The sequence below is a fragment of the Denticeps clupeoides genome, chromosome 10 (genome assembly GCF_900700375.1).
Source record: "Denticeps clupeoides chromosome 10, fDenClu1.1, whole genome shotgun sequence".
NCBI classification, from domain to species: domain Eukaryota; kingdom Metazoa; phylum Chordata; class Actinopteri; order Clupeiformes; family Denticipitidae; genus Denticeps; species Denticeps clupeoides.
The window spans coordinates 7098239-7122200 of NC_041716.1; the positions used below are offsets into that span (position 1 = coordinate 7098239).

Genomic DNA, 23962 nt, shown 5'->3' on the forward strand with positions numbered 1-23962 from the left:
GGAGGAGGGTAGGTTGTTCCACCAGCCAGGGACAACAACGGAGAACAGACATGATTGGAATCGGAGACCCCGTGAAGAAGGAATTTTTAGTCTCCTTTCGTTTGCCGATCTGAGAGAGCGTGTAGGAGTGTATCTAGGTAGTAGTGTGTTGATGTAGGAGGGCGCAGTTCCATTTACAGCCCTGTAGGTAAGCATCAAGGATTTGAACTCAATGCGAGCAGCTACCGGGAGCCAGTGGAGGGAGGTAAGGAGAGGTGTAACATGGGTGTATTTTGGCTGATTGAAGATGAGGCGGGCTGCCATATTTTGGACCATCTGGAGTGGTTTTATGGTGACTGCAGAGGCTCCAGCCAGGAGAGAGTTACAGTAGTCGAGTTTGGAGATTACCATTGCCTGGACGAGGAGCTGCGTAGCCTGTTGTGAGAGAAAAGTTTCTGCAACATGAAGAGCACTTTGTGCAGTTTTAATGAATATGGGAGTGTATGCACTTAAGTTAACACATTAACTCATTTAAATGAGTACCCATTGGTATTTTACATCATGTAATTAGTCCCCACACACTGCTTGTAATGGCTGCCCACTGCTCACTCAGGGTGATGGATTCAATGCATAGGACAAATTTCACTGTGTGCATTGTGTGCTGTGCTGCTGTGTATCACATGTGACAATCACTTCACTTTACTTAAAGGAAAAGATGCACACTTAATAGAATAGTTTTAAAAAGTGCTCTTTAATGGCCTTAACAAAATAGTACAAGAACACAAAAGAAAACATAGAAAAAAAAACATAGAAGACAGACAAAGAACAGATCAGAACAGGAAATCAGGGATGTCAGCTCAGCATTAATACTCTTCTCCCTCCTGGTCATCTTCCACAGACTCTGTGCCAACCTCCTCATAATCTTTTTCCAGAGCAGCCAGGTCCTCGCGGGCCTCAGAGAACTCGCCCTCTTCCATCCCTTCGCCCACGTACCAGTGCACAAAGGCACGCTTGGCATACATCAGGTCAAACTTGTGGTCCAGGCGGGCCCAGGCTTCTGCAATGGCTGTAGTGTTGCTGAGCATGCAGACTGCTCTCTGAACTTTGGCCAGGTCACCGCCTGGCACAACGGTTGGGGGCTGGTAGTTGATTCCAACCTGATTTGGGGGGGGGGGGGGGGGTAATTGATTATTGATATTTTATCAATAAAATATAAAAATGAAATTAGGTTTGTTGAAAATTGCATAACCTTTCATTTAGATTAAAAAGTTTCTCTGCTCACCTTGAAGCCAGTAGGACACCAGTCCACAAACTGGATAGAGCGTTTGGTTTTGATGTTGGCAATGGCGGCATTGACATCTTTTGGCACCACGTCACCACGGTAAAGCATGCAGCAGGCCATGTACTTGCCATGGCGTGGGTCACACTTCACCATCTGGTTGGCTGGCTCAAAGCAGGCACTGGTGATCTCGGCGACAGACAGCTGCTCGTGGTAGGCCTTCTCAGCAGAAATGATCGGGGAGTAGGTGACCAATGGGAAGTGGATTCGGGGATAAGGCACCAGGTTAGTCTGGAATTCAGTAAGGTCAACGTTAAGAGCACCATCAAATCGAAGAGAGGCGGTGATGGAGGACACAATCTGCCCGATCAGTCTGTTGAGGTTTGTATAGGTTGGCCGCTCAATGTCCAGGTTGCGGCGACAGATGTCGTAGATGGCCTCATTGTCCACCATGAAGGCACAGTCAGAGTGCTCCAGGGTGGTGTGGGTGGTCAGGATGGAGTTGTACGGCTCCACCACAGCAGTGGACACCTGAGGTGCTGGGTAGATGGCAAACTCCAGCTTGGACTTCTTGCCATAGTCGACAGACAGACGTTCCATCAGCAGGGACGTGAACCCAGAGCCGGTACCACCACCAAAGCTGTGGAAGATGAGAAATCCCTGAAGGCCTGTGCACTGATCTGTCTGAAGAGGGAAGGGAAAAAAATTTATTTGGCTGCCAATATACAACCATAATACAGTTTAGAACTGAATGTTACTGGAAATTGGGGAAAAGCACACCAGCTTGCGGACACGCTCCAGGACCACATCAATGATCTCCTTGCCGACAGTGTAGTGGCCACGTGCGTAGTTATTAGCGGCATCCTCCTTTCCAGAAATGAGCTGCTCTGGGTGGAATAGTTGCCGATATATTCCGGTCCTAACCTCATCTACAAAAGGAAAAAGAGAAACATTTAGGGAAATGTACAAAAAATAAAAACTCCTTCCCAATTTGACCACTAGTGGGCACTGTTGGCTTTGAATAAGATTTGGCAAAGTAATTTAAAAATAAATAAATAAATAAATAAAATAAAACTATTACCAATCACAGCAGGTTCCAGGTCCACAAACACGGCACGGGGGACATGCTTTCCAGAACCAGTCTCACTGAAGAACGTGTTGAAGGAGTCATCCCCACCGCCAATCGTCTTGTCACTTGGCATGTTGCCATCGGGCTGGATGCCATGCTCCAGGCAGTAGAGCTCCCAGCATGCATTTCCAATCTGCACTCCGGCCTGGCCAACGTGGATGGAGATGCACTCGCGCTAGGAAAGCAGGAACACGAGGGTGGGTTATGGGGACTCTGGAACACGATATCATGATGTGCTGGGTTCAAAGGTCACGCATGCGAGTAGTCATGGTGACGTCATGGTGAACTTGGCTCGGAAACCAAAAGACCCAAAGGCTAAATGAGATGAGTCAAGGACACTTACAAAAATCACTGGCATACAAAAAAAAAAAAAAAAAAAAAAGTTTTATGACTTGAATAGAATACGCAATACTTCCTTTGGACCAAAGGCCACCAATCCAAGAAAAGGCGTGTGAAAGAGGCAGATACGAAAAGGGGAGGGGCTTGATTTTTGAACGTGAACCTCGTGACGTCACAATCGTTCAAACGCGAATCGAATTTATGTAAGAAGACACCTAACAGCCCCCCCGCCTTTTGGAAATACGAACACTTAATTCAAATCCAGGCAGAAAATGGCACTGAGGCCTCTCTCTCATATATATATATAAAATATATGATATATATAAAAAAAATTCCGAACTGCCGGCGTGACGAAATGACACGGAATCCGCCGCACCAGTTTCCGCGGACCGCGACACAAAAATCATAATTACAGCAACATGCGACCAACGTTACCTTGAAAAAGCTGAAGTACTTTATAATTTACAGATCTCATTGAACGTACGTACGTCTGCCCCTTCACTCCAGGTTTTTAACAAGAATACTAAACACGAACCAATATAAGCCACCCACCCCCCTTTCACCTTGGAGGGGGCGTCTCGCCGACAGATTCCAGAGATTCTTTTTTAATGTCCTGATGTACGTTCTTCACTTTTAGCCCAACCTTATCAAAAGAACGTAATGCCATGTAAACTTTTTTTAAATCAGGAAGTCACGTAAGACTCCCAATACCTGATAAAGTTGATTACACCGGTTTTAAAAACCAGGCTCGCCAAGAGAAACCATTTGAAATGGAGAACACGTTTTAGTTTGAGGTACCATTTCACGCAAAGAAATCACGAATCGCTAAGACAATTGGCGCATTCACTTTCGGACGATAAACCCAATCAAAAAGTAGGCAAATGCAGTGAGCTGCAATCGAGAAACAAACCACTTACCATTTTTGAAGTTTTTCAAACTGTTTTTACCTTGCAATGATAATTTTATAAAAGTAGTTGCTAAAGTTGACCGCGGACGCGCAACGTGTCTCCGCCAACACAGCAACGAAGACCCGTAGGCCGCCGTCCTGCACTTATATACCGCAGGACAGAACCCCGCCCCCCTGCTGCCATTGGCTGGAAGCGCCCGTCGACGGAGTTTTGAACGAAAGGGATTTAAGTGCGTTGTCTGCAGCGCGAAGACTAACTCATTTCCTACTAGACAAAGGGACTAATTTGTTTAAAGTCAAGTTAACTTTGGCCTGGAATATTTTCTTTGCCTAATCCTTGAAGTTTACATGGTTTTATCTACATGTACAGTACAGGCACTTTTACACTTTTATCCAGAGCGACTTTCAATCAGTAGTTACAGGGGACAGTCCCTCTGGAGCAACTTAGGGTTAAGTGTCTTGCTCAGGGACACAATGGTATTAAGTGGGATTTGAACCTGGGTCTTCTGGTTCATAGGCGAGTGTGTTACCCACTAGGCTACTACCGCCCCTACCACAGGTGCTTTGCACACTCTTGGCATTCTCTCGATGAGCTTCAAGAGGTCGTCACCTGAAATGGTTTTCCAACAGTCTTGAAGGAGTTCCCAGAGGTGTTTAGCACTTATTGGCCCCTTTGCCTTCAGTCTGCGGTCCAGCTCACCCCAAACCTCGATTGAGTTCAGTTCCGGTGATTGTGGAGGCCAATCTACCAGATAGTCTTTAGTTTCATGACCAATAGTCATGAAAATAAAGAAAACACATTGAATGAGAAGTCGTGTCCAAATATTTGGCCTGTACTGTAAATCATATGCACAGAAAGGATTCATAGGCTCAATTGGTTTAGGAATAGTGTAGTTATGTTATTATTGGACTATCATGGCTTCTAGCTTATGTCTAAGAATAGTGCAACCCACATCTGGAGTATTTAACTGCTGGTATACAGTACAGGCACCAATACCAACTGGTGAAAACAAAGCCACTGAAAAGAAAAAACACTGTCAAACATTTACCAATTATTGATTTAGCAAAGCTGTTTATTGGCAAATCTTTATTGTGTTTGTAGAGGAAGAGACTCTATTAACCTGTTGTTCTCTGGGCAGCAATATACTATTATGTAGACATTTGCGTGTAGAAGATCATTCATTAGTTTGCAGAGTTGGAAGAGACCAACACCCAGTTCTTGTAGCACATCTCTATATAATCATTTGATTTAAGAAAAACTTAAATGATATCAATATTATTTGTGGGTCAGGAAGAGGACTTCTGAACCTCCAAGGTGCCACTAAGGACCCATTGAGCAAGATTACATCCCCACACACTGCTTCCTGTGTGCTTTTTATAACTAATGGGTGATGGATTAAATACAGAGGACACATTTCACTGTGTGCAGTGCTGTGTCTGTGAGCACCTCCTAATAGTCTCCTGAGGGATCTCCTCCCAGACCTGGACCAAAGCAAACTCCTGGAGTTTGTGGTGTGACGTGACGTTGGTGGATGAAGCGAGATATCATGTCCCAGATGTGCTAAACTGGATTCAAAGAAATGCTACCCCACACCATTACTGACACATGTCACATCGGTGAAGAGCACAGGGTGCCAGTAGCAAAACTGTAAATCTTGGTGAAAGAAAATGTGAATTGTCATTGTGAAATACTGCAGCACAGAAAACAGTGACTAACCAAAATGTGTCCTTTGCTTTTAACCATCACCCTTGCTGAGCAGTGGGCAGCCTGGGGAAGATGCTTTGCTTGGCAGATGGGGATTTGAACTGGCAACCTTCTGATTATGGGGCTGCTTTCTTAACCGCCAGGCCACCACTGCCCTCTGGTGCTGCATGGTGTTGGGTTGTGCTTACCTCCTTCCACTCCCATGGAGTCTGTTTCTGATCGTTTGAGCAGACACATGCATATTTGTGGCCTGCTGGAGGCTCTGGCAGTGCTCCTCCTGTTCTTCTTGCACAAAGACAGAGGCGTCTTGCTAATTGCCTATAATTTCCACCTGTTGCCTAATACATTTGCACAACAGCATGTGAAATTGAGTGTCCGTGTTGCTTAGATTTTACGGAAGTGTGACTAAGTGTTCCCTTTATTTGTAGACCAGAGATCCTGTTGGGAAGATAAAAAAAACCTCTATATAAAGTACAGATCCTTAAGGATAGCCCAAGGTTGTGTCAGCAGACATCATTTCATGGTGCATTGGGCCTAATTACAAGGTTAGTGACAAACATACTTAACTACAAAGTAATATGGAACAATACAATCTTTAATCCCTCTGGCAGGTAGATTCTAAATGCACTTATAACAGACTGAAATACACCCTTGTGTGTGAGCGCACACACGAATCATGTACACCTTTATAAAGAAATTGGTGTGATGCTGTGAATGTTAATGCACGGATGATGTCATGGCGACCACAATGACTCTCAGAGGCAACGACTGCAGTTTCTTCACTAAAGGCATTGAACACGTCAGAAAAAGACCAGGGCTGGTGCAACGTCAAGCCACATGCTACGATAAGGCATACAGCAGCTGAAGTGTGTGTGCCCGCGCTGCCATGCTGTCCCCGCTGTAGCAGCAGCAGCAGACAAACTGAATATTGCACTTCTGTTTTTCCCTCTCCTTCAACACACTTCATTGTTCAGGTTCACGGGGGAGCAGGACGGGTAGTACCACAGAACAACAATCACATACTGGCAAGTGACACAATGTTCCCAATGGCCATGTATCTAGTCATTCAGCACACCTTTCTCATAATAAAAAGGCATGTAGACACCAATTCAGACGACTAGGTCAGTAGTACGCATGGAAAAAGAGAGAGAGACGTGTGCTTGATGTCTCCATCTCCCTCTTCTCACTGTACCCCACACTAGAGGCTCATAAAAGAACAGGGTAAGGTGAAAGCTGCAGGGTTCCCACAATCATGGACCCGACACCCCTAAACCTCCCTCAACTTTCCCCAAGTTCCACTTTATGTCCTGTGGCTCAAAGGGTCACTTCTCCCGGAGAACGCAGACCCCTGCATCACAGCGCTGTGTCGCCATGGAGGTCACCACCTCCCAGCTGTCTATGACTGGGTCGTAACACTCTATGCTGTTCAGAAGGGAGTTGCCATCATACCTGCAGAAGGTCAGCAAAACGTTCAGCAAAACGATCAGTATTTCAAATAATGCACCCAATTCATGTATAATAATAATAAACTATAAATCGCAAATCTAATTTGCTCAGAAGGTGATTTCAACAAGGAATGGCATCTATGGCATCTTACCCTGCAATGGCGTACAGCCTGCCCCTCAGCACGGTGGCTCCAACATAACAGCGTGGCGTTGTCATGCTGGCCACAGTGGTCCAGTAGTCTGTGCGTATGTTGTACACTTCAACCGAAGACAGGTGTGATGTGCCATCAAAGCCTCCCACAACATAGATGTGGTCATTTAGCAAGGCCACCCCAGCTCCTGTGTGAGCGCATACGTGCCAATTTAGCCAAAACCAAACAAAAAAATAAATAAATAAAAATCATCGGGAGAGTGTTATATTTTGGTAACGTAGCATTACAAACACTCAAAAATATAAAAGGCTTTTCACTTCTATCAGTTTACAATCACTATGTCTGTACAAAATACACTAACCCACCCCATACAATTATTCTCTCTCATTTTTTGCCATTGACCTACCAGAGCGTTTGGCAGCCATTGGGGTGACACTTGTCCAGTGGCCTGTGTGCGGGTCGTAGCGTTCTACCGAGTTCAGTATATTTAGCCCATCGTATCCACCTGTAAATGCCAGTCAAAGTGGACACAACTGACCAGTTGTTTTGGTAAGGTAGCACCAGTCTGGTTCTTTAAACATGGTGAGACCCACCAAATCTCACTGCATCCAAACCCTCCCTACCTAGACAGTAGATTAGCCCGCTGGCCACAACCAGGCCTGCTCCCTCCCGGGCTGTCTGCATATCTCCCAACATGCTCCACTGGTCGATGTTGGGATCATAACGCTCCATGCTGGTATGACGCCGGCTGCCGTCGAAACCACCAGCCACATAGATCATGTCTGGAAACCGGAGACAATAATGTCTTGTTAAATTCTTCAGCTGACCTGAGCTTTTATGCTACCGGCAAAATCTGGGAGCTCCAGCATTTACATGCAACAGTAGGGAAACAGTGAGCCCTATTCAGATCCAGCTGAACCACATTCTCTCTCAAAACGTTTAACAAACTTCCTACTTCCTGCTCTGTAGCTAACGTTTAATGGAACCTAGTTTAATGAACACACCAATACTGTGAAGATTTTCTACAGATTACAACTACTCAAACACATTGCTAAATTGTAAGACTTAAATAGTGAACAAGACTCTTGCCAGTTAGTTATTTTTATATATTTTTTTCTATGAATAAGAAGTGAGATCTAAGGAAGGAAAAGGCCGACTGATCTTACCCCCCAGTGTGGTGGCTCCTGCCAGGCCTCGTCTGACATTCATGGTGGCCACAGTGTACCAGACACCATCCTCATCTGCGGTATAATCCAAGCACTCCACTGAGCTAAGTCGAGAGCGCCCATCGTACCCACCGATTACGTACACTCGGTCATTAAGAGCCACAGTGGCCACGTAACGCCTTTTCCGGGCAATATTCTGAAATGTGTAGAGATGTAGAGTGGTGGGTGCATATTCAGAATGAAGCACTTGCAAATACAAAAAGATGACATCTTAAATCTATCCGTAACAGTCCCATATTGCATTTCAATTTACCATGAGAACAATAAGACATTCATTACATGATGCAAGAGCACAACTTAGCACAGACTAGACTTAGCAGGACAGTTATCTAAAATGAGGAAATCTGAGGCACTTCGCTTTCTCTTCTTTCAAGCACTCACTGGCAAAAAGCTCCATTCCTGTGTTTTGGGGTCGTACTTTTCCACCACATCTATAGGGGACTGCTGACTCCCAAACCCTCCAATCACAAGCAGGACTTCTTTGGCACCTATATGAAGAAATATTTTTAAACAAATAGAACTAATTCAATGTTGATTTTATTAGACATGGCTAATGTATAAATACATTAACAGTTTAAGAATGTAGGACTATTTTCATATGAAATGTTCTTTGTAAAGCCGCAAAACACAAATAATGGGTCTGAAATATCTACAAGGCTCGTGTCTCCTATTAACTGTCATTTAAGACAGGTTATTATAGTCATGCAGCTGGAGGTGTCTCGCCTAGTCTGGCTTGCGTTCGAGGGCCCTGCATCTCACTCCGCAGCTCCGGCCTCAGGTGGAACTTCTTTGCCTCGTCCACAAGATCTCGACACGGCAAACTGCAGCGGATCAGAGGCTGCAGGACACAACACAGCCAAGATGAAGTCTGAGCGGTCTCGATTTCCTGTTCTCTTATAACTCTTGGTGTCATGCCAGCTCTGGATTGGTTTATACATGACTTTCTGTCTGAACAAACTAATGAATTTCACTGTAGGGGAATTCTCTTTTTTGTTATTTTGCATCTGTCAGCCAAGATCTTACCTCTACAAGTTGGCCTCATTTGTCATACTCCAGTTTAAGCTCATAAGAATAACATTACCTTTACGTCCAGGTCTTTAGTTTGCTTGGAACTGAGGTTAAAAAAGGGAGGCTTCTAGGGAACATAATGGCTTGATCGGGGAATGGCGACGTGTTGCATGCCTCACCTCGTTGTCAATGACATCAGTAATGTAGCGTGGGGTCAGCAGGGGCATGCGCACATACTCCAGCATGCTGGGCAGGCACGGCTCACGTTCTTTACGGTTGTGTTTCACCCAGTTCAGAACAGCTTCAAACACGGGTTCTTCAGAGTCCACCTAAAACACGCACGACCTCAACATTAATACTGATAAATACACAAAAGAACAAACATGGTGTATGAATAAACTATTCGGTCACAATTCTGTAAAAACAATCACAGACCACCAACTGTGTAGGACACCTACAGATGCTCACTAGCCTTAACCTGCCTGAAAAAAAGAAGACGAGCAGGCTTTGCGTGACTGAGTACATTCAAGAAAAACAAAAGAAGTGGAACAACGTAAGCAGTCCACAATTCCCGCGCTTTATGGCGAAAAGCAACCGCCTGAAGGCTCATCTCTGCACGTACCAAAACCGTGATTAAAAAGCACACGATAACAGCAGAAGGCCGGCTCAGCAATCATGCGACACTGTACGCATCCGCTGGAAGATCATAAAATGTAGCCTCCCACAGTGATAATTGAGCCTTCTCAAGGTGAGGGGCACAGTTACAGACAGGAATTTCCCCGAGTGCCGCAGCAAAAGTCGCACACAGGAGGAGCAAAGGTATCTGGGTTGGGGGATGGGGCACTGAGAAACACTGCAGCAGGTTCGAACTTGTAACACTGCGTGCACCACAGGGCTTCGGTGTCACAGAATACAACGAATACAAAATTGAGCAAAACATACAATACTTCATTAATATAACATTCTTTTTCTAACAATGTTATATTAATTGTTAGGTTGAGCTTACCATGTAATTAGCTTCTGTACATTCTAATGCCACAGCAGTTTAAAAGCTTTTATTCCCACCCCAGCAATAGGTTTAATTTAGAACTGTCAACTTTTAATGATACATCCGCTGATTTGAGTTAGCGTATGTGTTTATGTATCAGCTGATGTATCACATAAAAAGAATGGTCACATGATCTGAACATGACCCTTCTCTCTTAGGTCATTCCGTACCTGTATCTCATCACATTTAATTAGCTTCTCCACCTCAGTCTGATTGAGCAACATGAACTCCTCATGCTGAACCACCTCAGCAAAGTGCTTCTGGGAAAAGAGTTCCGCCGCTTGCATCAGATCCAGACAGTTGTGCATTTCGGCAAAGTCCCGGATGCCCAGGCAGTTGGAAGGGTCCAGCTGGCTGTTCAGGAAATCGCAGCAAGCTCTTTTAACACCTAAAACACACAGACAAAGACATCTGTCACTTTGTACTTCAATACACACAAAATTAGTAAATTAACGTGTTAAAACTTAAATGGTTTAATGTCAGAATTCAATTACAGTTAATCTCATCACAGTCAGTTTGTACCACATGGAGTCAACTTCGAGCGCTTTAATCTCAGGAAGCACAAGGCCTTGTTTCCGCCTGCTGCCATTTCCTCTCACTTCCGGACTGATGTACACTGATATAACAATCGGCCTTGTCCGGACCTCAGACATGCTGTAATGTGTGCTAACAGGGAACCCGTTCAAATGCTTTGTAATCGGTACCTTTCAACTGCAACAAGCACGCAGCTGGCAGCAGTTCCTGTACATTCTCTACGGTGACTAGGACCGTCTCAGTGTAGACAAAGTCCAGAAGGATCTCCATTGTAGATGCAGTCAGGCCCTGAATATCCACATATGACTTTCCCTTTTCTGAGAGCTAAAAAAAAAAAAAAAGCACAGCATAAAAGCCATAACAAGCTGAAACATGTTCAACTACAACATAAAAAACCCCAACAGGACAATATTATTTACTTTTATTCTTATTTTTATTATTTTAGGCAGCAAGTGAAATCAGTTGAATGTTTGATTAGTGAGGAGAACTGTTATGTCCGGAGGTCTGAGCTGTGTTCTGGTCTGCATCGGTTAGTACAGAGAAAAAACAACCAGAGAAATGGAAATAGTGTTTTCTTTCAGCTCTTCAGTAGCTGTGCTTTACATGCCTGACTGCAAAAGTGGTTCAAGAATGGTGTCAAAGCACTAAAGATGTTGACTTAACCCACACATTTCCCAGGGCTCAATTCGATCAAGCAACAGTGGGATGAGCTGGGGAAAACATGTCTGAATGATGGAGGTCCCACATCACACCTCGCACGACTTAAAGTTTCTGCTGTTAACGTATTGGTGCCAGATACCACAGGACACCTTCAGCAGGCTTGTGATCTCCAGCTCTCCACAGGTCAGAGCTGTTTTGTGCAGCGCAAGAGCTACACAATATCAGGCAGGTTGGTTCAATGTTGTGGCTAATCGGTGTAAACATTTATTAAAGTTATTAAAGTTTATAGCTCACCAGGTATTTCTGAGAACACATCTAAGGAATCATCAAAATCATCTTGGTCAACTGAGCCTCAGACAAACGCTCAACAAACACTCTTTCAAAGAAAATGACACATGAAGCTCCCCCAGAGGCTCATTTTCAAACAAGGAGCTTTCTGGCCTCCTTTCCCATACAAGAAATCGTATGTTTCTTTGCAAGCACATTTTGAGTCACGCTCGATTGTACATTTACAATCTACAACCTTACCAACCTGGATATGTTAGATTTGTACAATCCAATTCTAAATCTTGTGAAGATCAGAAACAAAAGGAACAATTTAAGGAGCACTTGTTTTAAGACATGAACACTATAAACATTCCAGGTGAGCAGGACCAAGAAGGACAATGGACGATGCAGGATAAGGACAGCACTGTCCCCATACAAAACTATATAAAACTATACAAAAATTTTTTTTTTTCAATTCCATGACATTTAATGACTGTAAGAACCCCGAACAATGCCTTGCATAGTTACCTCACTGGTAAACATGGCACAAAAATAATCACTGCAGGCTGCCAGGACAATCCGATGAGCAGGAAAGTCAGTGCTGTCAACTCGGAGGGTGATGTCGCATAGCGTGTTGCTTTTGCGCAAGGCGTTCATGGCATTAAGGATTGACTTGGCATGGGAGTTAGTCATAATGTCTTTTGGAGCCATGGCAGCGGCGGGGGGCAGGCCAGGGGTCTCCAGAATCTCTACTGGCCGGGACGCCCGGTTTGGAAACACCATTCAAACTCAGGCAAGTATGCAGCTACCTGTAAGGAGAGGAAGTTTCAGATCATTTATACTTTCCCAAATTCCCATACAATGCCTTAAATCTGAATCAGAACTAGCAGTTCTTCTAGAGGTGGGATTATTAATTGATGAATATATAAAATTTAAGTGATTGTTATTGGGAAACTGTCCTCTGCTTTGATCTCATCACCCTTGGTGAGCGTTGAAGTGAAGTGATTGTCATTGTGAGACACTGCAGCACAGCACACGGTGCACACAGTGAAATGTGTCCTCTGCATTTAACCAATCACCCTGAGTGAGCAGTGGGCAGCCATGACAGGCGCCCGGGGAGCAGTGTGTGGGGACGGTGCTCTGCTCAGTGGCACCTCAGTGGCACCTTGGCAGATCGGGATTCAAACCGGCAATCGTCTGATTACAGGACCACTTCCTTACCTGGCAGGCCACCACTGCCCCATATACATCGATAGACTGAATCAGTACGCAGTGCTGATGTTTATTTAATGCCCAGAACCAACAGTTATCATTATCTCCATCATGACTGTTCCATAAATATATTGATCATCACTAAATGGGCAGGATCCTGCTATCATAGTATCTTGGCTTCTGTAACGCCAGACCCATCAGCTACTTCAAGATTAACACAGTATACCGTGTATTGAAATGTTTCACACAGACCCCCCATAGTGAAATCGTAAAATAAAGATATCTATCTATCTATCTATCTATCTATACACACACACACACTCAATGTGCTTTCTTTATTTTCATGACCATTTACATGTGGAGTTATGTACTTAACAAAAAGTGGAGAGCTGACCTCCACGGTCACCAGACCTGAACCCAGTCGAGATAGTTTGGGGTGAGCTGGACCGCAGAGTGAAGGCAAAGGGGCCAACAAGTGCTAAACACCTCTGGGAACTCCTTCAAGACTGTTGGAGAACCATTTCAGGTGACGACCTCTTGAAGCTCATCGAGAGAATGCCAAGAGTGTGCAAAGCAGTAATCATAGTAAAGGGCGGCTAGTTTGAAGAAACTAGAATATAAAACATGTTTTCAGTTATTCAACCTTTTTTTGTTAAGTACATAACTCCATGTGTGTTCATTCATAGTTTTGATGCCTTCAGTGAGAATCTACCAATGTAAATGGTCATGAAAATAAAGAAAACACATTGAATGAGAAGGTGTGTCCAAACTTTTGGCCTGTACAGTAAAGTATATGTATATCCACACTAAAGTAAACTATACCAACTACAAGTTAAATACTGTAAACACGACACTGGGTACAACAGAGCTTATTTCATCCAGGTAATAAATAAATGTTTACCCTGAAATCGAGATGCTGACATTTCCCTGCTAAGATGAGTTAACGAGGTAATAACAAGCATACACATGAGGTACAGTCTTATTTGACAAAATTCTCCTGCAAACGCAACAATATATTTCACCATGTGACTCTACAAGTGCTAATTATCAACGTGACAAAAAGAAATAGTGACAAAACGTGCGTCTTGCTAGCATGCCATCTTAGCCAGGTACACCCGATGGGGACAAAACAGAGCAGAACAAACAACCAAGGACGTAAATTATGAAGTAATGTGTAACATCTGCATCGCTTTTAAATCGCGGGTTATACTTAACACTCGGAACCCACCGTTCGCGGAGGTATGTGAGGGGGATACGAGGCTACGCTCGCCGATGATGGAGCTTCATAGTCCGCCGACACCACGTCGGTTCTGGCTTCAGAGGCCTGTCTAAATGACGGCAACTTGAAGAGGTGGGGAAAAAAAACCGTAATGAGTTCTGAGCGTTTGCAGTCACCTTGATTTATTGTGACGCGTTTGCATCTGAAGTAGTGAGACGGGAGCCGCTCACGAGCGTAACACAACTACGTCATAACCGGCGCGACGCGCGTGTGCGTCAACGCGCGACAAAAAGTCACAATTTCCGCAAAACAAACGCAGCGTCAAGACGTTTGAGGGGTGCGTGCGGCGAATGGCTGTGGCGTTTTGCTTTTTTTTTTTTTTTTTATTTAATCCCTGATGCAACCAAATAGTTTTGGTCACCTAGAAAATCCATTATGCAAAAGATCCAGTGCTGAGAGGTGAACGATATCAGTGCACAACTGATGAAGTTATTCTAATTATTACCCGCCACAACACCCCAGGACAGAGTCCAACGTCAGCTACATGCATGCGTTCGTGTAATGTTTCCCCGGAGCTCAGAGAGAGCTATTAAATGTAAAGGAATCTTTACAAAGGCTCTTCACCCGGACATGGAGACGTGCGATGTAGACCCATACATATATTTACAGATCATCTCATTTTACGGCAAGTATCTGTACTTAACACAGTCATATACATTTGGTGCTGTAGTTCTTCAGGTTTTTATACACTCTCGACTAAAGGTTAAGCTTTTGCTGAGATCATTCCTAACTGAGGCAAACGTCACAGCTGAAACATGACCCGGTCTGATAATACAACAGGTCCCACTGTTCCCCTTCAGACCCTCCAAAGTAAGATTAATACGGGATAAAAAGTGAACACACACAAGTTTGATATAATGTACTAAATTATGCAAGACACCGATAAAAATGACACCGAAGCTCCTGTGACGAACATAAATACACCCACATTTACTCAAATATGAATTCTTCAGTATTGACTGAAGTGTACTTGTATATAAAAATCACTGAGCACTTCAAGTAGTTCATTTGAATGATTCAGTGTGTTTCTTTAACCAATGCACAAACACAGCCTCCCCACCCACACTCACAACACGGAATCTTAATTTGCTCACAAGAATTACATATACATTTCACTCAGGTTTGGCTGGAACTGTGTGCCTGGCATGTCCTTTTGCAAAACTTTACAGGTTGGCAGTCATAGCTGTGATCTGGGCTTAAGTGATGCATTGGGGTCTGTCCATATTGTAACGTGGCATGAAGCAGTTGTGGTTAAGAACCAAAAGTCAGTGTCGTCTCAGAGAAGTGAGTCATCTGTGCAGCCACCACCAAGGCCATAGCGGAACTCTTGGAGGTTGGAGATGCCATAGAAGTGGATGAAAGCAGCTGCCACAACCAGTACATGAAAGATCTGGTGAGACTGGAACTGCACATGGAGAATAAACACTTAGAAGACAGCTAGAGACAAAGGTGCAAAATTCAATAAAGACTAAAGGATGTAAATATACATACCCATATGTCACATTTTCCTGGAAAGAAGCGCTCTGGGATCCTAGCTGCATACAAACCAGCTCCAGTTATGTACATAGCACCCATCAGGAAGAACCAGCCCATTTGGCCCACAGTTGTGGCCTTCACAAAGCCTTCAGCAATGGTGAAGTGCATTGTGGGAATTATGCCACTCAACCCGAGACCCAGAAACACACCTGCAAAGAGAATCAAAAAACAATTACTGTATTCTAGGAAGAAAGGAAAATGTCCACTATTAAATGTCACTGTTGCTTACCAGCTCTGGTGGGCCTGTGACGTGGAGTAGCAAAACGATCCCACTGGGCCACGATAATGGCAGAGATGCCCAACACACACACCACAGAGAGGTAGATCAGCCGTGGCTGTGGCGAACAGTAGAAAGAATAGTAGAGCCAGGGCACGAACGAACCCATGATCAGCAAAGCAATGCCGGAATAATCCAACCTATTAACACAGACACAGATATGCACAATTACATTAATATATGTATTTATACACTCAATATATTGAGAAGCCACAACATTCAATCTGCTGGCGTGTGAAGTGAATAACATTGAACACCTGGTTATAATAACACCTGTTTTTAAGTCAGCAAATGGGCAAGTGTAAATACACAATATGAGCACTGTTCCTATAGGAACAAGAATGCTGTCCTCCAAATTCTCCAATGAGAATTTCAGGTGGTCCTCCAGAATGAGGGACATGTATTGGTCCACAATGTACGCATCCGATCAATTTCTAGCGACGTACTTGGAGAATGTGCGAGACACTTTCTCAGAGTGGCAGTAGACGGTGTGAAAAAGCCAAGAGAAACTGAGGCAGAGCACAGCACCAAGGAAGAACATCCCAAACACCACTTTCTCCTGTAGTGGTGCCATGAAGGACACGTTAGGCCGCAGCATGGTGAGTGTGCCCAGACACAGGAACAGGATCAGCCCTGGCAAGAGACAGAGCATGAAAAGTTTATTGCTCTATACCCACATATGAAGAAACCTGGGTTGTCCACATGTGTGAGACAATTAACATTATATCAACACAGTGGTTGACTGTACTACATTTGCACCTTTGGCTATGCTGACATATTTTATCACTCAGATAAATAGACAGACTAAAAAATGACAGGATTATGCAAAAATAGGAGTGCTCCATCAGTCAGACCTTTTAAGAATTGATCATCATTGTGTAGACCCGTGTGTATCGAGACTGTAGAACTGTTGCTTTTTGTTGCAAATCAGTTTTTGAATTGTCAAATTGCATTGCATAATCAATCATTTCGCATATGTCATAAAAAAGCATGGAGACGCGGAAAAGAGAAATTCGCTCTGGAACCCGTTTCAGAAAATAACCATTCTAGAAAAAAAATATTTTCCATGTGGACGGGGCCTCAGTCGTAAAGGATCATCAAACCTTGATCTCAATTAAGGAAGTTGTCTGTGAATGTTGTACTTAGCAGATAACCCAGAAAATCACCTTACCGAGTAAATGAGTCCAGATGTTACCAGTCTCAGTGTGGATCCTGAAGATGCTCCCGAAACATGCTCGGAAGGAGGGCATGGGAGGGCGGTGGCCATGTAGCAGGTAGTCATTGTCCTTCAGCCATTCTGGAAGCACATGGTATGGTATCACCCTCCAGCGACCCTCCCATACCTGTCATTGGATTGGTTTGGTGACTTTTCTTTCATCCTTATGTTTTGTCAGTTACACATGACAGTTTTACAAGCATCTCAATTGCTGTGCATGTGTAATGGAGTGGAAGACATACCTTGTGCACAAACTCCTCCATTTTCTCCATGGCATGGTGTGCTTGCAAAGGTAGAGTCATTAAACGCACACATGTTTCTTCATCTTCCTCCTCTTCTTCTTCTTCTTCATCATCCTCAGGGAAAGTGGTAGCACCCTAAATGCACAAAAAATAACAGATTAACAAAGATCTACCAATGCTCTAACAAGTGATTGGTGACCAACAAAAACAAGAGGATTTGTGTAACTCGAAAATAAACGTCAAAATGAATTTTTCATTTTAGAGAGAGAATTTGTGCAACTCTTACCACAGGGTCTTTGGGGTGGCCTTCATCTCCCCCCAGCAGAGGACCTAGCTCGGCAAGCTGTACATCTTCCTGACTGTCCGTGTCTTCTGAGATGTGGCACTCAGCTTCACTGAGAGAACCATTGCTGCAGGAGGTCATGGGGAGAGCAGCTGAAGGCCTTGGTGCCCCCACCACGCTCAGCTGGCACTCCGCACCTGGAAAGGTCACACACACTATCTGTGTAGCACTTCTGTGAAGACGCATAGAGTATATATTAATTATTATATGAGTGTCGAGAAAGGGGTAGTACAAGTACACTCGATTCCATAACCAGCAGGTAAATGATGTAGAATTGCTTAAATCCTTGTCGGCCAGTCTGTGGCATAGCGGGTCCTGCTGCATTTTAAATAACCACCAATCAGACAAATCCTAGAACTTAAAAAAATTCTCCAGCTTTTTGCGGACATACTGTTCCTTGATTCAGCACACCTGCTTACCACTTAAGCATGTTAATGGTTTGTTTATTTGCTGTTTGTGTAAATGTTCTGTCCGGTCCAGTAGTGTGAAAATGCCTTGAATGAAGAATGGATGATCCTGTCATTCTTGACAACCGCATGCAGTTATTCAAAACGGCAATCAAGGAGGACGGTACCCCACTCACCAGAAAGTCACAGGTTCAGACCCTACTTTCTACCATTGTGTCCCTGCAGTTGCTCAGGATAAGGGACTGTGATAAATACATGCTTCGTTTGACGAATGCAACAACAATTTTGTCCATGCAAATCTGGTCAAATCTTTCATTGTTTGCACCTAAATTTGAAACGAAACATTACAAATAGTTCTTTCCACGGATCACTGAAACCGAGAATACTTTGTCTACATGCTCTCAATATAACACGAGTATTTATATCGAGCTACGTAGTCCAAACGTGCCACGGTTATTAACGTTTAATTCCTAGCCTATTTTCTTTAGTTAAAAGTAGTGCTCCCTGCCAAAACTTGCTGGACATTATGGGGGTAAAAAGCAGTTTCTTCACAAGTTTTACTAGCCTCGTTTTTATCAACACATTCGAAGTCGTTGGATACGAGACCGGCATTAATTTTGGGTCACATTTGAAGACTAGCTTCACTGTTGACGTCAGCTGTTTTTTTTTTTTTTTTTTTGCCTGCAAAGCTAATTTATCCACATAAACACACGCTCGGTATCTGTAGTGAGTCAGGGCACCTAGCATGCGTCGCTTAATTACTTTGATGCTTCGCCTATTTAGGCCGGCGTGTGTTGTTCTGTGTCGGTCCTTTTACTTACCGATAAATATGCGGAAGCCTTTCGCTCACTTCCCAGTCGGCCGCCTTCGCTTCTGGGAAACGCGACTATAGGACACACTATCGCACTGCGCGTCCGATAAACAATAATAGGGGACGGACTTCCACTGATGTTGCCAAATCCGCTTTTTTTAGGCTACTGTCATTCGCTAGCTCATAAACACGGATCATAAAATATTGCTATATTTGTCTGTTATTGGTTGAATATGTATGTGTGTATATAGTTGTATGTTTAATATTTTTCTATACAACTATAACAGATAAATATGTCAAGATTTTTAACAGACCTGGCAACATTCATTGCGACACCGAAGCGCTTTATTTTAAGCTCTATTGTTATAAATCCAGAGGGTCGCAGTATATGTTATTTTGAAAGACTGATTTTTTGAGAATATTTATGGAACATCATGGAACAGTTTGAGTTGAACATATGCCAATGGAAACAATAAAAGTAAGAGTATATGCCATTGGGAGTATTTACTGTATTGTCCTTTAGGCATTGTCCATGATTAGAATGATCTTAACGTCAAATATTCTTCATGTATGTGCACGCGAAGCATTACCTTTTAATTAAAACACGAGGCATATATGTATACAAAAATGAAGGAATGTGGAACGATACTATTGTTTCCAATAAAACCAAGATTACCCTGAAATTGGAAACAATGTGCTATGAAATGTTTGCTAATATTAAATTAGACTGTGTATTTTTCTTTTAGATTAGTATGTAAAACCATGAATACTATCATTATCTTCATTTATTTCCTATTGTTAGCTGGTGAAGTAAAAAAATGTAAACGAAATCGATTCGAGAGGAAAATGTTTCCAGTCGGACGCTGATTTTGTTACACACGGAAGTGAAGGGACGACGATCGGGCGGACTCGCGACCGCAACGTTTTGTTGACAGGAACGTCGCTGCTCTTCATCGGCTGTTCCTACATGAACGCGCGGAACGCGTTTGGCGCACAGAAGTACACTCCGACCCGGCTTCTCGCGTCGCTGCGCTCTCGGTGACCTGATTCCGACTCTAGCCCGCCTCAGCCAACATGAACGTTGATACTCCGCAGCCAGTCACCGCAGGAGGTGCCGCGTCAAACTCGGCGTCCACTCTGAGCAGCAGCAGCAGCAACTGCATCGCCAACAGCATCACTGCAGCCTCCAATGTCAGCAGCATACCTTCTGTCGGAGCCAATAGCGGTAAGGGGTTGTATTTTCCTGTATTTTCTTTTTATCATATTGTTTTTGGTTAAGACACTTCGCCTGAAGACCAAGTTTCAAACCCCACTTACTACCATCGTGTCCCTGAGCAAGACACTTAACCCTAAATTGCTGTCCCTGTAACCAGTGTTGGGGTGGTTACTTTTAAAATGTATTCCGTTACAGATTACAGACTACATGCCCCAAAATGTAGTTTATAACGTATTCTGTTAAATTACTCAATGTGAGTAACGTATTCTGAATACTTTGGATTACTTAATATATTGTCATGTTTTTTACAACTACATGAATGTAGCAATCACAGATAATAAAAAAGCCCTGTTTTTCCCTAAATATTTCTTTATTTATAAAGCTGAAAAGTGGAAGAGAAACATAAAATATGCCATTGAAAAGTATTTACTGTTATGGTCACCAACATATTCCATCAATTAAAATAAAAAGTAGCCTTGCACAAGAAAAATGACCTTCTTTTTGATTAGGACCACACCTCCCTCGCGCCGGAAAACCGCCAATTACAGCCGTCTCCATTCCACACGGCGAGGTTAAACCGGGTGATGGCGTGTCACCTTACACACACTCAGTCCATGTGTACTGTAAGAGTATAAAGATCATGGTGTAATAGTAAATTAAATAATATTTATTTACAATTTCAGGGGTAGCATGGATTATTTAAAAAAAAAAAGAAACTGTATTCTGATTATCACTGATTTAAACGGTAACTGTAATGAAATACAGTTACTCTTATTTTGTATTCTAAATACGTAATGCTGGTACATGTATTCCTTTACCCCCCCAACACTGCCTGTAACTACTGATTGAAAGTTGCTCTGGATAAGGGCGCCTGATAAATGCCGTAAATGTTTTTATTCTCCACCCACCGACACACACGTTTCACGTCTTGTGCAATATAATATTCATTATTCTTTGTGCTCATATTACTCACTAATACGATCGCACTGTCCCCACTGCACCCCACTGTCTTTACACCGTTTGGCACTGAAACTTTTGCATTTACTTCTCAAAAGCATGTTGCTGTACATCATATGTATGTATGCTGGTGTGTGTGTGATGAATAATACACAGTAAATTTTACAGTTCAGCTGTCCTTTATATTGTTCTAACTATGAAAGAGTCTTCAAACCACTGGAACAGAACTTAAAGGTCCACTATGATAAAAATGTCACTTTGTGAGATTATTTAACTTTAATACGAGTTCCCCCAGCCTGTCTATGGTCCTGCAGTGGCTAGAAATGGTGGTAGGTGTAAAGAATGCGTTGGCCATTCTGCTTCGCTGTTCAGAGACCTGAAGCTCAGGCAGTCAGAGTGTCTCCCCTTATGTCATCACAAGGGGAAAGGTTACATCCCGTTTCTCATGCTTTTTCCGCCCAGAGAATTTCCCAACCCTCCCCTATAACATTATCTCCACCGACCGTCATGGCTTTTAAACGTGCAAAACACGTTCCTTGGCAGTTGGATGTAAATGTATTTTTCATTTCTGTCCGGTGGGACTGGTTAATTTAATTTTAAGTTGGTGGGTGTATTTTTGCACCACGGCTGAATTTCACGAAGAGACTTCTGATATAGTATTAGGGGACCATTAAGGTCAGAAATAACAAAATAAATCACAGCAGCTTCTGTTTGCTTCTTGCTACTGTTTCTGTTACAGTTCCGACTTCAGCCGCTACAGCTACGCCGTCTGCCGATACGTCTGTGTCGAATGGAGTCTATGTCCCCCCTGGCATTGCCAATGGAGACGTGAAGCCTGCAGTTGCTTCCACGCCATTAGTAGATTTCCTGATGCAGTTGGAAGATTACACTCCAACAGTATGTACAGAAATAATATTACTGCTTTGGTTGATTGTGTCGGCTAGTGTGATTAAACTCAATACTGGCTATTCTTATCAACAGATCCCAGATGCAGTGACAGGATATTATTTAAATCGGGCTGGATTTGAGGCATCAGACCCACGAATGTAAGTTTTTTGGCATAAAATGCAGTATTATTGAGCTATATATATATATATATATACACACACACACACACACACACACACACACACACACACACATTATATATATCAAAATTTCCCATAAATCACTGTATAAATGGTAAATTCAGCCCTTTATTGCATAATGAATATAAATTGTCAATGCTTGTATTTTAAAACGAACTATAATATAGATAAAGTTGACAGGCTCTGCTGGTCCACAGGCCTGCAGTTATGAAGCAGTGGCTCACATGTGTTAATTGGTTGGCCACCTTTTCTCTGACTGAAATGTACAGCTTTCTACATTTACATTTATCAGACATTTATTATCCAGTACTTACAATCAGTAGTTACAGGTACAGTTCCACTGGAGACACTCAGTGAGACACTCAGACATTCGGTAAACGTTGAATAAACCAGAAGATGAAGACTCTCAAAAATGTCCAGGGAAAAGAGGAAATCGGGTCATCCTAAATGAATCCCAAAATTGTATGGGCTCTTACTTATCACCATGGGCTTGCTTCGCTCCTGGTATAAATCATGCATGCACTAGGAGCAAGCTGTCGACTTTGACTGGGCAGAGAAGTGAACCTTGAAAGCAAAGAATATGCATCATGTTTAACTGTATTGTTAGTATTTATAATGTTCATAATATAGTAATTAACTACATTGCACGTGGCACAAACAATGAGTGTATTTGATGTATCGCCCACATCTAGACTGTCTCTTAATAATAATAATAATAATAATACTTTTTGCTGAGTAGTTATGGTGTTAATTCTTGATGTGCCCCACAGAATCCGTCTCATCTCGCTGGCTGCACAGAAATTTATTTCTGACATTGCTAATGATGCCCTGCAGCACTGTAAAATGAAGGGAACTGCTTCTGGAAGCTCAAGGAACAAGACCAAGGTTGGTAGCAAGATCAAAAAAGAAAACATAATTCTTTGTTCTGATTGCTTTATTGTTCTAAATGAAAAAGGTAAATGTGTTTACATGTAATAAAGTGGTATATAACAGTTAATAAAGTGGTATATAACAGTTTATAACATTTTATATGTAATTGAAAAAAACATTTGTGATCCCAGGACAAGAAGTACACTCTGACAATGGAAGACCTTGCGCCGGCTCTGACAGAGTATGGCATCAATGTTAAAAAGCCCCACTATTTTACATAAACGTTCACATTGCACACAAACCTGTACATCTTATGTTAATTAAAATGAGTTTTTCTTTCAGTTTGAATCTATATTGTTCATGTTTTTCTTTTAATTTAGTGTTTTATATTTACCTCTAGCATGCATTCATTGTCTTAGAACACATATCTGAAATATTTTATTGACCTGAATAAAAATTTGTTTGGGGAAAAAAAAGTCTTTCTCATTGTATTTTAAAATGGCTTTCTCTTAAATACTGATTACCATGAGGGGTGTTAGATGGCCAATCAAACAGTGTGTCTATCTGCAGACAAATCTGGTTTAGTTGTTTGCTGCAAGATTATCTACATTACCATTAATTATTTAAAAACACTAACCAATATGTCATTTAATATTACCGTCTATATTTTGGGTCATTGTGCATTTTTAGTAAGTCCAAACACTGGCAAGTTGCTTCAGTATGTAATTGTGCTTTACTGTATTTTTTCGTTTTTTTCTAGAGCCTATTATCCAAAGAAACCAGTGTAAAGACTGGATCGAGATTTTCGATTACTGTTGAAACGCTTTTTT

General features: G+C 42.7%; 4 protein-coding genes across 5 annotated transcripts; 1 reads left to right on the forward strand and 3 right to left on the reverse strand.

The window, feature by feature from the left end:
* Positions 1–709: 709 nt before the first annotated feature.
* On the reverse strand, positions 710–3771 carry tuba5 (tubulin alpha 5). Its single transcript, XM_028994943.1, has 5 exons — positions 3644–3771; positions 2340–2562; positions 2039–2187; positions 1262–1942; positions 710–1136 (listed from the first exon to the last, which is right to left on the reverse strand). The coding sequence occupies exons 1-5, from the start codon at positions 3644–3646 to the stop codon at positions 843–845; spliced, it is 1350 nt and encodes a 449-aa protein (XP_028850776.1). The 5' UTR covers positions 3647–3771; the 3' UTR covers positions 710–842.
* A 914-nt stretch (positions 3772–4685) lies between these two features.
* On the reverse strand, positions 4686–14364 carry klhl12 (kelch-like family member 12). The gene is made up of 12 exons (XM_028994910.1): positions 14119–14364; positions 12207–12487; positions 10922–11075; positions 10388–10605; positions 9349–9498; positions 8885–8999; positions 8543–8649; positions 8102–8297; positions 7559–7717; positions 7342–7440; positions 6936–7122; positions 4686–6787 (listed from the first exon to the last, which is right to left on the reverse strand). Exons 2-12 carry the CDS (start codon positions 12459–12461, stop codon positions 6661–6663), a joined length of 1767 nt encoding a protein of 588 aa, XP_028850743.1. The 5' UTR covers positions 12462–12487; positions 14119–14364; the 3' UTR covers positions 4686–6660.
* Positions 14365–15003: 639 nt separating this feature from the next.
* Positions 15004–19126, reverse strand: adipor1b (adiponectin receptor 1b). 2 transcript variants are annotated; one of them, XM_028993485.1, is made up of 8 exons: positions 19012–19126; positions 17727–17920; positions 17441–17575; positions 17154–17325; positions 16429–16615; positions 15935–16122; positions 15661–15854; positions 15004–15574 (listed from the first exon to the last, which is right to left on the reverse strand). In XM_028993485.1, the coding sequence occupies exons 2-8, from the start codon at positions 17862–17864 to the stop codon at positions 15446–15448; spliced, it is 1143 nt and encodes a 380-aa protein (XP_028849318.1). In that variant the 5' UTR covers positions 17865–17920; positions 19012–19126; the 3' UTR covers positions 15004–15445. The 2 variants fall into 2 exon arrangements, with proteins under 2 accessions (XP_028849318.1, XP_028849320.1); XM_028993487.1 differs by having other exon boundaries at positions 17727–17955; positions 19012–19085.
* A 724-nt stretch (positions 19127–19850) lies between these two features.
* On the forward strand, positions 19851–23608 carry taf10 (TAF10 RNA polymerase II, TATA box binding protein (TBP)-associated factor). The gene is made up of 5 exons (XM_028994127.1): positions 19851–20226; positions 21914–22071; positions 22156–22220; positions 23033–23147; positions 23324–23608. The coding sequence occupies exons 1-5, from the start codon at positions 20076–20078 to the stop codon at positions 23411–23413; spliced, it is 579 nt and encodes a 192-aa protein (XP_028849960.1). The 5' UTR covers positions 19851–20075; the 3' UTR covers positions 23414–23608.
* The last annotated feature ends 354 nt before the right edge of the window (positions 23609–23962 follow it).